This window comes from Engystomops pustulosus, chromosome 6 (assembly GCF_040894005.1).
Source record: "Engystomops pustulosus chromosome 6, aEngPut4.maternal, whole genome shotgun sequence".
Classification (NCBI taxonomy): Eukaryota; Metazoa; Chordata; class Amphibia; order Anura; family Leptodactylidae; genus Engystomops; species Engystomops pustulosus.
Genome location: NC_092416.1, coordinates 87,414,853 through 87,433,797, shown reverse-complemented (window position 1 = coordinate 87,433,797; position 18,945 = coordinate 87,414,853). Strand labels below are relative to the sequence as shown.

At 42.0% G+C, this 18,945-nt stretch overlaps 1 protein-coding gene across 9 annotated transcripts in view; it reads left to right on the top strand.

Annotated features, from left to right (window-relative positions):
• Positions 1 to 18,945, top strand: part of PPFIA3 (PTPRF interacting protein alpha 3) — a 113,937-nt gene that overhangs the window by 20,311 nt on the left and 74,681 nt on the right. For all 9 annotated transcript variants that reach the window (XM_072110271.1, XM_072110269.1, XM_072110268.1 and 6 more), the window contains exon 3: positions 17,379 to 17,480. In XM_072110271.1, the coding sequence (XP_071966372.1) occupies positions 17,379 to 17,480 (102 nt within the window). The remainder of the gene's footprint in view (positions 1 to 17,378; positions 17,481 to 18,945) is intronic.

The window sequence follows — 18,945 nt, the reverse complement described above, 5'->3', positions numbered from 1 at the left end:
GTATTTTACTCTCATTACATATTTATGTGACAAGCGGGCTATGTAAACTGAGGGATAGAGAGAAGAGAGCATGTGGCAGAACGCCTGGTGGCTGAGACTGCAGTTTCTGTATTGATTGGGATGTAGGATGGACATGATACTGTAGCGTCTGTGGTCTTAAAGTCCTAAATCCTTCTACTCTGCATGTTTCCATCATGGTCACACTTATTTCAATCTCTTGCAATTGCTGAATGCTTTTTGTAAATTGATCTTGGTCTTAGAGGTCTATGCTGCTGTAGCACCTAAACACTTGTGTTAGATGGCTCAAGGAACATTTTTACTCTAGCCCCCACCATTCCTGAGGAATTCATGTCATTAACATGTCATTAACTTGGGTAATACTGTAGATATGCTAATTGGGCTCTCTATGATCAGATGGGGGGTCCTGAGTTTGGGCAGACTGACTTTTATTATTGACACTGATTCCCTAGGGATCATTTTGTTGGGCTAGCAAAATTATTTATGTAGACTAGTCATATCTCGTTTCTTACTCCATTGTAATTATATAACAGTTATATCATTGAGAGTTGGGACACCCAATGTCTCTGTTTGCGGCTGGTACAGATGGGATAATAATAGTAATAATTCTTTATTTATATAGAACCTACAGATTACAATGGCATCTGCAATTATGGCCCCTGCTGAATGTATACTTTTTTTTACAGCAGCTTACAGGACAAAATTGCATATTCAACTTGGTTTTTTTGATCCTATGTTTCCTGGTCTTTGGCCTCTGTCTGATAGTATGTCTATGGACACATTCACTGTATATGACTGGAGCTACTGAAGGTGTGTGTAAAAACTCAAAATATAAATGTAGCTTAAAGGGGTATTCCCATCTGGGCATTTACATTTAATTAAATTCATTTGCCATATGTAAACATTTCTTCAATTGGATGTTATTAAAAAAATGTTCCTGTGTGAAGATTATTCCTCATAAATGTAGTTATTCTGTCCCTTAGCTTCCTCGGATACGACCACATCACACTCTGGCAGTGGTGGCCAGACTTGCGCTATAAGGTCCTGCCAAACCACCAGGATTCAGCGATCATTACCACAGGGCGGCTGTAGGACATGCAGTAACTCCCGGACATTTTATATACAATAACCTTTTGTTTCTTTGTGCACTCAATCTATCAGACGTGGCCGTATCCGAGGAAGCTATCTGGTTTCTAAGGGACAACATGGTTATATTTATGAGAAATTATCTTCACACAGGAACATTTTTTTTAATAACATCCAATTGAAGAAATGTTTATATATGGCATATATGAAACTGAATGTAAGTGCCCAGATGAGAATACCCCTTTAAGGCAATAACTGGATTGTAGACTTTATCCAACTTTTTTAATACTGATTAAAAAATGTTAACTGTTGTCATCAAGTGTACATATTACTGTCACACAGTAAATATCAACTATCGCCCTTATATAGCATGACAACATAATATATAGTACATGCTAGCCTATACTCGGTTATTGATTAGGGCTCCCATAAGCCCCAGACTATATAGAGATTGTGGGCCCCTTCTCCAGTCTTGAATAATTAAATATACAGATGCAGGCTGCTACCTCTAACCACATCTAACCTGCTATACCATGTCCAATATAGCTTAAAAATATCTAAAAATAATGAAACCAGATAACTTACAACAAACAATTCCCTCACATAGTGCAGCGCCGGCCCACAATGACACTACACATACTGACCGTTGTATCACATACTAGAAGGTTGACCAGTGACTACATTACAGGCAGATGCGCCATATGGCAATTTACAGGTGACAATCTAGTCCAGGGGTAGGGAACGTATGGCTCGGGAGCCAGATATGGCTCTTTTGTTGGCTGCATCTGGCTCTCAGACAGATCTTTAATAAATAGTGATGGCTGCTGTGTCTTAGACTGATCACTGGACACAAAGGACATAACATCACTGCCTATGTCCTTTGAGCGACCAGGTGCCATCGCCGCCATCATCTAAGCCTGGGTCAAAGAGAAGAGCGTGGGAGCAATGAGGAGCTGGCTGCAGGGAGCACTGGTAAGTTTATATTCCTTTTTTTTTTTTTTTTTTGCTGTGACTACCTGTCTGCTGGGAAGCATGTGCTGTGGCTAGCGATCTGCTGGGAAGCATGTGCTGTAGCTAGCTATTTACTTGAGGGCATGTGCTATGGCAACCTATTTACTGGGGAGTATGTGCTACCTATCTACTGGAAGGCATGTGGTGGGTGTCAGGATTTGGTGTAGTGAAACCCCTGGACAACCGCGGAAAATTATGTTAGTTAACACCTGGGATCTGAATCTAAGTGGCACCTGGTCTTCACCAGAGCCCCGCCGCAAAGCAGGATGGTCTTACTGCAGCGTGGTACCACCAGGTCGTTCCACAGGCGCGACTTGTCCATGGTGGCAGGCAGGGTAAAGGTACAGGATCACTAGGCAATCTCTTGGTTAGGAACAGGCAGACGGTCAAGGCAGGTGGCAATGATGCGAGGTTGGGGACGGAGCAAGAGGTCAGGGCTGGCAGCGAAGGAGCAGAATCAGGAACAGTTCCGTGGTCACAATGGGAGGTCAACACTTGGAAAGGAAACACTGTGGAAAGCTTCCTCATAGGCATGAAGCACTAAGATTCGTCGGGGAATGCTGGGAGCCACCGGTCTTTATAGGAACCCAGGAAGTGGGTAGCGCGCTGGCCCTTTAAATCTGCGAGTGCCGGTGCGCATGCACTGGCCAGCCGGGATGGGAGCAGGAACGTGGAGAGGTGAGTGAGCTCGGAAAGGGGCGCTGCCACGGACACTGTGACACTGGCACTACCTATCTACTGGGGTCATGTGCAAATTGTACCGCTCTTACGGAATAACATTTTAAAACAGCCAAAAAGGTTCCTGACCCCTGATCTAGTCCATCAGGTTCTGAACTTCAGGCTGGCTTCTCTCGGCTATGACCTACCATTTTAGAATTTTCTCCCAAATGTCTTCAGCTTTGCTCAACAGATCTCCACACTGTGCCTCTAAAAATATGAGAATCACTTATTGTATAATGTCCCATGGATAACAACTGTGTCCTGTGCTCCAAATTAATATATACCTCTCCCAACACAACTGACATAACCTCTCAAAGAGGGGATGGATGCACAAGGCTCTGTGAATAAATGCCATCTGCCTCTTAAATATACCATTGCTATTCGATTAGGTCAAAGATCAGGTTTTGGTGGTACAAACCTGCAAAATAAAACTTGTCAGGTGCCTATTTGTGGGCAATCTGCCATTGCCTACTTTACATATCACATGATCTGTTGCAGATTTTTCAATGCTTACAATTGCAAAAAAAAACTAAAAATCCAGGCTTTGCAGAACAGTGATAAGGAAGGGCAAAATCATAGCCCTAAAGAAGGGAGAGTGGGTAAGGTGTATTGGTTTTCATATTCATCTACATAGAGACTTACCTCAACAGCACAGTCTCTAAGGAGGCTCTGCATGAGTCTGTGATGGTGTGTATGTATGTATGTATATATATCACACACACACTCTCTTTGCTAAATGAGGCTTATAAGATGTTAGGTCTCATGGACTGCCCCAACAATATGAATTCCAGGAAGGTCCATACTGTATAGATTACAGTATACAGTATTAGGCTTCTCCCAGGAAGAGTCTCTGTGTAAACTCTTCATACATGTGAGGACAGTTTTCATTACGGGATAAAGTGCTGGTAATTACATATCTATATTATCACTTGTGGGGGTTAATGTGATTTCTCACATCTCTATGGAAATCCATTATTGTCTCTAAATAGGTCCAGATATCTGTGACTTATTTTTATATAAAGTCTTTCCAGTCAATTTGTATCCTTAAATTATGGGCCTTTAAAGATTTGAGATATCTCTATCATTCAACCTAAATGTAGCCACCACTATGTGGTCTTCTGCATACAGCTATAATCTGTGTGTGCATATATGTGTATACATACATACATACATACATATATATATTCAGCATTTGATTATTTACCCTTCTAGTCACATAGATTTGCCATCTTAAAATATATAAGGGCAGCATGCTAAAGATACAAGCATACTGTTATGTATACAGTATCATGTCATGTATACACTTATGCCCAACAACATTCACCATTTTTTATAATAAGATTAAAAACGAATGGTTAACTAATATAATTAAATGACTTTAAATTATACAGGGAACTGAAGTAAGAAATGACAAGGTTTCCCCACCATACAGGACCGCCACCACTGGGCGGATTTGCAGTGGATTGTTACTTGTCTTTCATGCTTTACTACCTGGGCACTGTAGTTGGTATTTTGGCATAGTATAGTGGTATTATTAGGGCACTCTGTTGCATTCTAATTTTAATTATCATTATGGTTCAATCATTTTTTGCCTGTTTTTCCACAGCTAATAAACTGTTACTGTTTTAATAAATATTCTGGATGCCTCCTGGTGTAAATGATTGTAGTCCACTAACATTTCTATATCACTTCAGCTACTTCTCATACTGGGGCTTGAAGTGGCAATACATAGTATAAGAAGATGGCAGAGATAGACCTTTTTGTCACATTTGCACCATAATAGAGTTCTAATTTATATAGCCAACGTGTTTCCACCATTTGGATCGTTTTGATAGTCTGAGTTCCCGGACTGGAGCCCAGGTACATTGTGGACTAAAAATAGTGTTGTAGGTGCAGCCTCCATTGTGTCCTCTCCAGACCTGAATATGGAGTACGTGGGAAGATTAGGTTAGCAGTCTGTGTGCTTGGAATGGTAATGACGCCGCTTACAGTTTGGCGTTCCGGCCAGGGAGATTGAATTGCCTTATCCTGCAACTGCTATTAAAATGGTGAATGAACGGCTGAGCTTGAAGAAAGCAGAGTTCTTTCACAGCTTTTATAGCAGTTCCTTAGTACAGTATTTAAAATTCTTTCACAGAGATTTGTCCTTGCGTCATTCGCAGTGTGAAAATGTATTCGGGCAATTTAGATAACAACCTCCAAATTTTATTGTACATTGCGTATGTCACCTTCCTCCCAATCCAGCCTACACATGAATGACCTTTTGTGGCATGATGGCTTTGTTGACCCAAGAAGCAGGGCATACCTCAATCTTGGAAGCCTAATTCCACAATTAAAATAAAAAACAACAATGGGGCACATTTACTAAGAATGGTACAAAACTGCACTAAGATTCATGATTTCTGGCGCCCGTTCTTCATGAATCTGGTGTTCCCTGAACTGCCCTGATAGTGTTCACCACTTTTTTCTTGTCTGTCATTAACGTGGGGTGTGGGACTTACTTCTGTTGGACTTGCATGTTGAATCCAAGTCCAACTGAGCAACGGAACACCCCCTAATTTGTGTTGCATGATGCCTAGTGCAGCTGCGTCACAAAACTGTTGCATGTGACACATTTATAGTGCAGACACTTCTTAAATGCCTGTGCAAGCAGTTTCCACTAGAAAAAAAGGTGCAAAGTCCACCAGAAAACTGTTGCAAAGCTCTTAGTAAAAGTGCCCCAACATGTGTACAATCATCTTCTAGAACATGAATTACACTGAGGGCCACACCAGTCAACTTCTCTGGTGGCCCCCACAAAAAAAACCCAAATGTAGATATTTTTGCTAATTTATTAAACAAGAGAAGCTGAAATATCTCATGGTTATAAGTATTCATATCCTTTTGAGTAGAAGCATCTTTGGAGCTAGTACAGCCATGAGTCTACTTGGGAATGGCGCAACACATTTTCACACCTGGATTTGGTGATCATCTGCCATTCTTCCTTGCAGATCCTTTCCAGTTCCCTCAGGTTGGATGATGAACATTGGTGGACGCCATTTTCAAGTCTCTCTAGAGATGCTCAATTTGGTTTAGGTCAGGGCTCTGGCTGGGCCAATCATGAATGGTCACAGAGTTCTTCGGAAGCCACTGCTTTGTTATTTTAGCTGTGTGATTTGTATCATTGTCTTGTTGGAAGTTGAACCTATAGCTCAGTCTGAGGTCCAGAGCACTCTAGAAGAGGTATTCATCTCTAAATTTATCCATATTCGTCTTTCCTTCAATTGCAACCAGTCATCCTGTCCCTGCAGGACACCCCCATAGCATGATGCTGCCACCGCCATGTTTCACTGTTGGGATTGTATTTGGCAGGTGATGAGCAGTGCCTGGTTTTCTCCACACATACTGCTTAGAACTAACACCAAACTGTTCAATCTTCATCTCATCCGACCAGAGAATCTTCTTTCTCATAGTCTGGGAGTCCTTCATGCGTTTCTATACAAACTGTATGCAGCTTTCATCTTGCAGAGAGGCTTCCTTTGGTACACTCTGCCATAAAGCCCTGACTGGTGGAGGGCTGCAGTGATAGTTTCTCCCATCTCCCTACTACATCTCTGGAGCCCAGCCACAGTGATCTTAAGATTCTTCTTTACCTCTCTCACCAAGGCTCTTCTCCCATGATTGTTGGCTGGAAGGAAGGCCATAATACTTCCATTCAAGGATGTGATATTTCAGTTTTTCTTGTTTAATAAATTAGCAAAAATATCTACATTCCTGAGTTTTTTTTTCTGTCAAGATGGGGTGCAGAATTTACATTAATGAGCAAAAAAAGAAATTTTTATGAATTGCCTGCGATGAAACAGAGTTAAAAATTTAAAGTGGTCTGAATACTTTCCTCACCCACTGTATAATTCCCCCTTTTTGGAAAACCCCACTCATGTTTCCTGTTTCACTGTAACCCCCTCCTTATGGTACCCTTATTTTAATGCTCACTTTATAGTAGCCCCTCCTTATAATGTCCCCAATTCTGTGGCCTGTCTTTATCATACCCTATTTTCTGAGCCCCCTCCTAAGAGTGCCCCTTTTCTATAGACCCTTCCTTTCAACGCCCCTTTTGCTGTAACCACTCCTTATAATGCCCTCAATTCTATGGACTGCCCTTATCATGCCCTATTTTCTGAGCCCCCTCCTAAGAGTGCCCCTTTTCTATAGACCCTTCCTTTCAACGCCCATTTTGCTGTAACCACTCCTTATAATGCCCTCAATTCTATGGACTGCCCTTATCATGCCCTATTTTCTGAGCCCCCTCCTAAGAGTGCCCCTTTTCTATAGACCCTTCCTTTCAACGCCCCTTTTGCTGTAACCACTCCTTATAATGCCCTCAATTCTATGGACTGCCCTTATCATGCCCTATTTTCTGAGCCCCCTCCTAAGAGTGCCCCTTTTCTATAGACCCTTCCTTTCAACGCCCCTTTTGCTGTAACCACTCCTTATAATGCCCTCAATTCTATGGACTGCCCTTATCATGCCCTATTTTCTGAGCCCCCTCCTAAGAGTGCCCCTTTTCTATAGCGCCTTCCTTTCAATGCCCCTTTTTCTGTAACCCCTCCCCTACCCTTCATAGTTGCTCCCTTCTTATAGTGACTTTTCTAATAATGGGGATACTATAAGGAGGGGGCTAAAGAAATAAAATCTGATGCTCACTTTTCCCGCATGTGATAACCTGCTGGATTCAGGGCAGAATACAATCGTAGTGAAGAGAAGAGGACTGCTGCTTTGGCAAAGTGGGGAAGCATGAGTATCAGATTATTTTTATGCCTGTACCTGGAACTGGGTGCTCCATGAGTAAACCCTATGCAATGTGTAGAATATGCCGTATTAGGGCTTTCTTTAACAATGCTCACTTACAGTGTTAATTAGAGACTTTACATACCTTTTTTTAGAAAATAAATAATATCTTGCCTAAACATTTTATTAAAGTGTTGAAAGGTTTATTATCCTTTAATGAAATGATGCTGGAGCAGATCAGAGGGTGCAAAGAGTAATGTATGAACCAGAAAGATCAGGATGAGCTGTGCTTTTTAAGAGCTAATTAAAATTGTCACTGCAGTGAATGGAATCAAGGGGGGTAATAACACAAGTGATTATCACCAGCAGTGCCGCAGAAGTGATACTCAGTGGTGCTCACAAATCTAGAGTAGAAGATACAATGATGACTTGTATATACTACAACAGGGCTTAGAGTCATTACCTCTGATTCCTGCAGCAGAACAGGGATTGCCCATCTAATAATGCAAATACTCAGCGGGGGTGCAGTCTTTGAAACATCCAGTCTTGGTGAGAAACATTATCTGTTACAGCAATATTGTCTTTAATCAAATATACTCTGTACAGCATTATACACCAATGATCTGGTGTGACTACAACTCCCAGCATGCTGCATGCTTCGCAACCCCATTGCAGAAGAATGGTTTACATGTAATTTTAAAATAGCATTTTTATAACTGCTCTCTTAATGAATGTGTCATAAATATATAGATCCAAGTAGTGAATTTAGAAAGTCTATACGCCTCTATGAAAGTGGCAGTGTTTTGTAATGTAAGAAAATAAGACTAAATGAATCCTCTTAAAGGGGTTATCCGGGTTTAAAAAATTTCTTATGGCAGGGTTGGGGAGGGCTATTTAAACACAATAAACATGTACTTACCTCCTCCGGTGCTGCCGATGTCCCGCGCCGCGGCCGGTCTTCTCTGTGCATCGGTTTCATAGTGCGCACAGAGAGATTCCGGCCGGCCGGATGCTCCCATGCGACACCATCTCCCAGCGCTTACAACGCTGAGAGATAGGGACGGATGGGAGGAGCCATCCACATCGCGGACCGGAAGCTCCCTGTGCACGGCTTCCATGCCCCTGTAAACAAACAGGGGCACGGATCGAAGGGACCGCGGTGCGGGACATCAGCAGCGCTGGAGGAGGTAAGTCCATGTTTACATGTTATCATGTAAATAGGTGTAAAAGTCGGGTTTTGGACATTTGGGCGCAATATCCCGTTATGGAGGTCACTGCTGGTTATAGCCATTTTTTATATTTTGATTAGGCATTTAGGGATGCGGCAATACCTAATGTGTTTTGTGATTTTTTTTTTACTGTTTATTATGTTTTATATCAGTTCTACGGAAAGGGGGGGTGATATGAATTTTTAATATTTTATTAATTTTTTACTTTTTTTTTTTTTTTTTTTTAATTTTTCACCATTTCTTAGACCCTTTAGGGTACATTAAAGAGGTATTCCCATCTGGGCATTCACATTTAATTAAATTAATTTGCTACATGTAAACATTTCTTCAAATGGATATTATTAAAAAAAAAATGTGAAGATAATTACTCATAAATGTAGCCATGTTGTCCTTTAGAAACGAGATGGCTTCCTCGGATACGACCACTTCACATTTTGGCAGCAATGGCCAGACATGCGCTATTGAGTCCTGCCTGACCACATGGATTCAGCAATTATTACCACAGGACGTTTGTGGGACCTGCAGTAACTCCTCGAACATTTAATATTCCGAAACTTTTTGTTTCCTTGTGCAATCACTCCAGCAGAGGTGGCCGTAACCAAGGACACAGTCTTGTTTCTAAGGGACCATACGACTACATTTATGAGAAATTATCTTCACACAGGAACATTTTTTTAATAGCATCTAATTGAAGAAATGTTTATATATAGCAGATTAATGAAACTGAATGTGAATGCCCACATGAGAATACCCCTTTAAGTCTAGATGGTCTGATCGTTCCTACCATATACTGCAATACTACTGTATTGCAGTATATGGCGTTTTTGCATAGGATTCATTACAATGAGCCACTGGCAGAATCTGCAGAAACCATGCAGCCTCGGGTCTGACAAAGACCCAAGGCGGTCATGGCAACTGATCGCCGCCCCCTGATGACGTTTGAGGGAGTGTCGATCTGAAGAAAGATGGCGGCAGACAAGAGGTTGACACCCGCGAACGATGCAAGCATCGACCATGGGTGAAAGCGATGGGTCTTTGCTGCAATATGCAGCAAAGCCCATCTCTGTATGAAGAGGGCTCAGCCCGTGAGCCCTCTTCATACACCCTTCATACCTCTGTGGCGGATATATCCGGCGCAGAGCGTGAAGGGGTTAAGAGGCCTATGTCTCTCTTGATTTGAGGTGTTTGCAGTTTGTATTTTGGAACTAGCAACATGTTTTTTGGCAAAACATGTGTTTCTAGTAGGTCTAAACAATTCTATATTTGGAAGTAGTTCTCTCCTGTGCTTGAATTGGTTTTAACCACACGTGTGAAGTGACCTTCAGGTTAACCCACAGATTTTCAATTGAATTCAGATCTGGGTACTGCTTGACCATTCTTAAAGGAGTTTTCCCATGAACAAAAGTTAGGCCCTATCGACAGGATAGGGCTAACCTTGCTGATCAGTGGGGGTCTTAGTGATGAGACCACCACAGATACTCCTACGGAGCAACAAGGGGTCCAACTGAGGTACATGGGACCCCAACGGACCCCTTGTTTTCATGATCTGTGGGGGTTTCATCACTGAGACCCCCACTGGTCAGCAAGTTAGGCCTGTCCTGGATAGGCCCTAACTTCAGTTTGCGGGAAAACCCCTTTAATGTTAGCAAAAACATTTGGAAGCACACATGTGCATTATAGGCACATCCCGAGAATCTCCTCCCGAAACGTCTGCATTTAGACATCAGGGAGGAGATTACCCCAATGTGCCTAAAATGTAATTCAATCTTGTGAACCTGCATTAGGTAGGATCTATTGAAAGCAATCAGTCCCTCTGTCAGCTCCTATTGTGGCCCCTCACTTCCTCTCATCTCCCCCTCATATTGTGGCCTTCTCTCATCTCCCCCTCATATTGTGGCCTTCTCTCATCTCCCCCTCATATTGTGGCCTTCTCTCATCTCCCCCTCATATTGTGTCCCCCTCATTTCTCCCTTATATTGTGACCTCTCACCCCCTAGATCATATTGTGGTCTCTCATTTCTCCCTTATATTGTGACCTCTCACCCCCTAGCTCATATTGTGGTCTCTCACCTCATATTGCCCCGAATATAAGCCATGACTTGAGTATAAGCCTAGGGTGGGAAATGCAAAAGCTACTAGTAAATTTCAAACCTAAAATGGGCAAACCGACACTTGGTAATGGAAAAGAAAGGGTGCTCTCCCTCTCAGTTATGCACTAGACAAGGTGTCCCTTCCCCAGTAATCCATGAGACTGGGCCTCCTTCCCTCAGTAATCCATTAGACCAGGCCCTCTTCCCCAGTAATCCATTAGACTAGGCCCCCTTCCCCAGTAATTTGTTTAAGACGCAGGAGTGTGCAGGTATCTCCTAATGCACTTAAAAGTGAATTTAAAAAAAATTGTGGCTCGTTACAGCCGGGTGGAGATGAGGCAGAGCCGACCCCTCCCATCTACATAAGAAGCTGGGTAGCTGTGCCACAAATTTGGGCAGGAATAGAAACGGCTTTATCTTTTGTGGCACGGCTGCCTGGATTGATCAGGGTGTGGTAAGACATGGCGGGCTGTAGAAGTTGAATTTTGACAGTAAGAGACTATTTTAACTTGTTTCAACATTAGATTACACATTATCATCTCGTGTAAAGGCACAGTACCTTCTCCTAATCTTTAAATCTTCAAGAAAAGATTGCATCACTTAATAGATAACAAAAGCTTTTTTATTCTCAAACCTGTACAAACTTGTAATGTCAGCTACCATATCTGTCATGCAAAGAGCGCATTTTATTTTTCTTTTCAAAATCAATAAGTAGGAAGTATTTAATAAAGTGTGGTGGTATGTCCTGTATCCTGCATGTCATGTATCATCTGACTAGAGAAGTCCCTTTTATGTACATGCACCTGCTGCTTTGGTACAGGAGATACAGGATCCCTTTTACATGACTAGATGTTGTCAATACCGCTTCACACAACCCCAATGGCCACCATGACCCAACCTTCTTTGAAATTAAACTCACACACAATTGTTTGTTTGGAAATTTAGGCCATAGCAGCCAAGGTTTATTAACAAACCGGAAAATTACAACATTGTTAATACGGTAGAGGGTTCTAGAAGCTCAAAAAGGGGCAATGCGCCCTAAATGTTCCAATATCTAATGTGACAACCCCCCTTTACCACCAGCCGCCACCACTGCATCGGTAGCACCACGTTAAGTGTCTTGTCACATTCCAGTAATCTCCTTCGGAACTCCACCTGAGTCCCCCCCCCCCATACCATGCGCATGCCCATTAAACAGAGTCTCCAATAATCTGGAGTTGGGCCAGGCCCTGTAACTCCACCTCCCTTCCAATTTCACCACCAACTTCAAGAACCCTCTACACGCCACACCGCACATGCCTTGACACCTTAAGCATGTGATTCCCCCCACAAAGCCAATGCTCTCATGATCCCTTCTTGAATGTACAGAACCCACAAATCAGTTCCTACAGCATTCAGATGAATCCCATCATTCAACCAATAATTGCCATCACCTCCCAAGGACGCACGCTTACAACTCCATTCCTACACACAAAACCAGCAAAGCACGATTCAGCTTTACTCTTGCCTTATTGATTCCATACACTGCCTGCACATTATGCCATGACAACCTTGGGACTATATCTGTGCATACAACCAACACCCGAGGGTGCAACACCCACAAGTCATGTTAATGTCCCTGATCAACTCTTGTGCAGACCTAACCCCCAAATCATTGCTACCTATATGTGGCACTAAAATGTCCAGGGCCTTATCCACCTCAGCAAACCTCAGACTATACCTTACACAAACTCATGCCCACGAAACCCCAGCCAACGACGGTTGCTATCTCCCTAGGGAAACCGAGCTGTCTGCCGTTGTGTCTTACATCTGCACGAATTGCTCCCCAATGGACAAAGGAATGCCGGCAGCTCCACACCAATCTTAGGGGAATTGCTATGACAAATGGGACATGTTAGCAACAAATTTCCCAAAAATTTCTAAACATTAATCAACCACTCCCCTGTTTCTTTTTATTTATTTAACTTCTGACACCCTCCTAACCGAAAACCTGCTTAACCAATTCGTGCATCACATCAATTCATGGAGGACGTATGACTTATATCTATTGGATTCCCATCGACCTACACGTTTAATACCTGCCTCCCCAAGTCCATGCTCTGTCGCTTCTGTCGCTGCTCCAATGCGAAATGAATGGGTACCAAACTCAAACGATGGCAGTCCCAAAATATCCAAACATTTACGGAAGACAGCTAGAAACTGTTACCGTGATAAGAAAGATCCGTCAACAAGACGCAACAAAGGTTTTTTGGCCGCTGATAAGCTAACCAACACTTCCCCGGACACGAACTAAACCTGGATACTTCATGTATGTCCACTTTTTACCCCGGCCATGTTGATCAGTTTTAGATCTCTTGATCCACAATTCTATGACCCCTGCACCCTTAACTACATGGCCCACTCGCAATACCCTGGCCCTAGGTAGGGAAAATTGGTCAACACATATCTCCCAAACCAGTTAAAATACCAAATGTGCCTAGACGGCGCTGTGTATACTAACTTTTTCCCGCCTGAAACCCTGCACTTGGAAAGCTTTGGTAACATCCTGCAATCCCCACAACTTAAAACGAAAAGCAATGCCCGCTAAAATTCTATTAACCTGGGACACTGACCAACCTTTTTTTTTTTTTTTTTTGCAGCCTCTCCCAAAAAACACAACAATGCTCCAATCCTATTCTCCTCACTCTGTAAACCTGCAAATTTACTCGAGCATACTTCCCATTCCTGTCAAGCGGCTTCATAAACCTTCCATGTCCCATCAATTCTCAAGTTGTGTTCATACCAGCTCCCATAATTCCGGCGGGCAGGAGATCCCCACATGGTCCGCCCCCGGGACCAACGCTTGAAACCTCTCCCACTGGAAACGAGAAAGAGAGTTGGCAATTACGTTTTGAACCCCAGGCACATGCACTGCAGACACCCAATCATTCAAGTATAGACTTCACAGCACCAATCTTCTCAACCGCTTCACCACCGGCTCTGTGGATGCAGAAATGTTATTAATTGCCATAACCACGCTCATGTTATTGCAATTAAAACTCGCTCTTTTATCCTGAAGACAATTCCCCCAAATCATAACAGCAACAACTATGGGAAAAAGCTCAAATGCCAAACTCCTGATTAAGGCCGACTCTACCCAAACCAACAACCACAGTACAGGCAGTTTGTTCTTAAGTTGAATTTATATGTCCGAACTGTATATTTTATAATTGTATCCCCAACCAAATTTTTTTGGGTCTTTTGACAATTGGATTTTAAAAATGTTGGGTTGTCATAAGAACCAGGATTGACAATAAAGCTTAATTACAGACACCTTTGATAACTGTTATAGCTGTTTATTGTAGCCTAAGACTAAAGTACAGTAAATTACCAACATCCAGAGGTCAGTTTGTATCTAGGAGTCATCTATAATTCGGGTGTTCTTAAGTAGGGGGCACCTGTACAGCAGAAAATGCCATCCAGAAATTATAAATACCACAGTACAGCAATAAATACTACTTAAGAAACCAAATAATCAGAGCAGACAACAGTAGTGGAGACCCCAGAGCAGACAATGATAATACTGTTGACCCCCCCCCCCCCTACGCAGAGCTGAAAAGTACTGGAGACCCCCAGAGCAAACTAACATTAATGGAGACCCTCAGAGCAGACAAAAAAATAAATAGATTCTCTATTTTCTGACTCTTTCTCTCCTCCCTGCACCACACTACAGCCTCTTCTCTCCTCCCTTCACCACACTGCAGCCTTGTCTCTCCTCCCTGCACCACACTGCAGTCTCTTCTCTCCTCCCTGCACCACACTGCAGTCTCTTCTCTCCTCCCTGCACCACACTGCAGCCTCTTTTCTCCTCCCTGCACCACACTAGAGCTTCTTTTCTCCTCTGTGTTCCCGCTCGGTTCTGTGTCCCTTGCTGGTTCTATATACCAGTGTACCTCTCCTTTCTTTTCATCCTTTTTTGGCTTTAGTCCCTCTTCTTTGTGGGGATCCAACTCCTCATTCACTTGTATGGCTCTTCTGCGTCATAGCTCTAGCCTCTCTGCCCTCCTATTTTGAGCTATTGCTCCTCTTTAAAGTCCCTCCTTTTCTATGACTTTGGATCTTCATGTTCCCTTTTTCCCTATTGCTTGCTTTCTTCAAGGCTGCTGCTTTTCATCTTCTTCTCTAGGGATCTCCATGCTCTTCTAGACCCAGATGTTTCTTTCAGAGAGAAGGGACCATCAAAGCATTTAACACGACTGAATGAAAGGTTCTTTTCTTTGTCATTTCTGTCATCAGAAAGTTGTTTTTGGTTATCCAAGTCTTAATTACTTTACAACATTTCCTGCCAAATACATGTATGGCAAAAGTGTTGTATATATAGAGGGGCACATTTACTAAGCTTTGTGCACCAGTTTTGTGTCTAACTTTGCACGTCCTTTCTAGTGCAAACTGCTTGTACATGTATTTAAGAAGGGTTTGCTCCACATATGTCACATATGAGCCTTTTGTGTTGCAGCTGCAACATTCTTCATGCTACACAAATTTCAGCACTCAATATCTTTTTCTTTGTGTTTTTCTTTCTTCTCCTGTAGTGAGCAGTGTTTCTGAAAGCCTTCTCAAGTCCTTACACAGGAGGCAGATAAGGATAGGATGCTCTATGTACTCTTTCCCTACACAGGGGGAGATTTTATTAGAGGTTATTGAGAGCAGAACTGTTCTAGTAGCCTACGGCAACCAAACCAGAGCTCAGCTTTCATTTAATGAACAGATGTGAGAAAATTAAAGCCAAGCTCCGAATGGTTGCCATGAGCAACCAGAACAGTTCTGCCCTCAGACACTTCTGATAAATCTCCCCCATAGAGTATATTTCACTTGACAATTTAGCTCTGTAAGGAGATAAGACTATCCAGCTGCTGTCTGTAAAAAGTAAAGAAACTTTATCAACATATTATCTTTTAGCTGTCTGTGTGAGTATGGAGGCAAGCCTCTTTACCTAAACCATAGTAGTGGAAGAAAGGGACGGGGACATGGTACATTTTGTTATATACTTCATTAATGCAAACTGTTCCCATTATCATCTTCACTGTTGACTTATAAATGTTTTGTTTTGCTTCAAAGTATTACATTTACAATCTTATTTTAGTGTGTGGGTTGGGTCTTGGAAAATGTCTTTAACAGAAGCCTATTGTCATGAAGGTGCTATTGTCATGAAGCTGGAGGTGTTGATCAGATTGACACATGGGTTTTTGGGAAAAAAGTTTAGCATAACTTTATTATGGAAATGTCTTCTCTTTCTATACTGTGCAGTCTATTGGGCTACTCTGGAGCCGTGCAGAGGGCGCCAGATTCATGAAGAACAAGTGCCAGAAATCCTGGATCAGAGGCTCTCTGCACTATACACAGGCAAACTGCATATAGCACAGTTTTCACTCTTGTTAGTAAATGTGCCCCAGAATGTCTTCCATGGACCACACCAGTGATTGTTACAGCAAAGAGACAATATCGCCCCTCTGCACACCATTTCCCACTGACTTCTGTCTCAAATTACACGGTATATTACGGGTTTACGGAAAGATTTTCCGTATATTAGATAGTATATAAGAAGCAAGATTTACAATATAGCAAGTGAATGGTTAATAATGTACAGGCAGTCCCCTACTTAAGGACATCTGACTTACAGACAACCCATAGTTACAGACAGACCCCTCTGACCTCTGGTGAAGCTTTCTGAATACTTTACTATAGTCCCAGACTGCAATGATCAGCTGTAGGGTGTCTGTAATGAAGCTTTATTGATAATCCTTGGTCCCATTACAGCAAAAAATTATTGAACTCCAATTGTCACTGGGGCCAAAATTCTTTTTCTCTGGATCTACAATTATAAATTATACAGTCTCAACTTACATACAAATTCAACTTAAGAACAAACCTCCAGACCCTATCTTGTACGTAACCCAGGGACTGCCTGTATATTACTATTACAGACCATTTGTTAATTGTTCACATAAAAGATGATGTAAAATAAATAATTTAAAAAACCATAGAAGAGGTCTAGTGAGTTGCCCAGTTACACAAAGCAGGCAGTGTGCTGAAGGGGTCTATGTAGGACTCGTTCCCCTGGGAGCGTCCTGAGACCAGGACTACACAAAGCAGCCAGTGTGATCTTACTGCCGCTCTCACATCTCTTCCTCACCTTCATGCAGTTGGCAGAAAATTACCTTTTTTCCCCTCCTTCATCGCGTTCTCCATAACACGCTTTAAACCTGGTCTGATGCATGTGGGGACACCACGCTTTCGCTGTATTTCGGATTAAGACAGATATTCTCCTGTATAAATTGTTGGAACTGCAGTAGGGAATGAGATGGTTATCCCTGAAATCTACAACTTTGTAAGCTTGTTTTTTTTTTTAAAGCGAAAGTTCCCTTATTCTGGCACAGTTTTTTCTATAAATTGAAATTGCAATCTTTTGTTTCTGTAGGAATTTGCAGCCCTCACTAAGGAGCTGAATTTGTGCCGTGAACAACTTCTGGAGAGAGAAGAAGAGATTGCTGAACTCAAGGCAGAGAGAAATAACACTCGGGTGAGTCGGGAGATGATGGAGGGGATTGTTTGGGACTTCTAAAAGAGAGGGAAGATTAGAAAGCTCAGGCTGCCCATAAAAGGTTTGGCAAGTCCCTCTCCTCCTATTTCCGCACCCATCAGCTTCTTGTGTAGCCAGCAGATGGAGGAAAAGGGTGTCTACAAAGCTGTAAAGAACATGGAAATGTAGATGAGGTATATGCATGTGGATAGATAGATAGATGTATGCAGACATAACAGAGTTGTCCCTTTATTTGTTTTTTTTTAGAAAGATCATTTTGTCTTAAAAATGGATTTACTTAAAGGGATAGTCCAGTTTTGACAAATAAATGCATGTGTACTTAGTTTATTCAATTTTCCAATATTCTTTAGGTATCAATTCCTCACAGTTTTCTAGTTTTCACCTTGCTGTTATTCTGTAAGAATCTTAAGGCTGCTTTCACACGTGGCGTTTAGACGACGTTTTGAAATGCAATAAAACAGTTAAAGAGAGGGGAGATTTAACAATTGCCATTTTTTCAGAAAAAAATGTTACATGGTGCGTCTACGATTATCCTAAAAGATGTCCAAAGCACAAAGTTGTGAGAAAATAGCAACACAATAGTGTACTCACAGTTTTATCCCATGCTGCTTCTGTTGCCAAAGCCCCCGGCCTACATAAAACTATTTTTTTTACTTTGATACAGTGTTGACGTATTAGTATACATTAAAGTCACCACTAGCCTCAATTGTATATGACACAGGATCATTGAGGCCAGTGATTGGCTGTGCTCTTCAAATGGGGTATAAGGAACTAAACTCCTTTTTACCCTTAATTTCAGAAATGAGTGGTGCAGCTGATAATAGTACACTTTATATTAGTTAAGTAAAAAAAAGTTCCTCTATCTTTGTTTTCTCTGTGTTTTTGTTTTTTCTTCTCCTGTAGTGAGCAGTTTTTCTGAAAGTCCATACACAAAAGTCCACACACATACTTCTCAAGTCCATACACAAAAGGCAGATAAGGACAGGATGCTCTATGTACTCTTTACGTAGTCAGGGGGAGATTTATCAGAAGTTATTGAGAGCAGAACTGTTAATGTAGCCTATAGCAACCAAACCAGAGCTCAGCTTTCATTTTATTAACAGCTGTGAGAAAATTAAGGCCGAGCTCTGATTGATTGCAATGGTCAACTACTCACAGACACTTCTGAAAAATTTCCCCAACAGAGTATATTTCACTTGATAATTTAGCTCTGTAAGGAGATAAGACTATCCAGCTGCTGTCTGAAAACAGTAAGGTAAATAAACTTTATCAGCATATTATCTATTAGCTGTCTGTATGAGTATGGAGGCCAGCCTCTTTCCCTTTACCGTAGTAGTGGAAGAAAGGGAGGGGGCATGGTAAATTTTGTTATATACTTCATTAATGCAAAATGTTCCCATTTTTGTTTGCAGTATTGATTTATGCAGGTTTTGTTTTCCTTCAA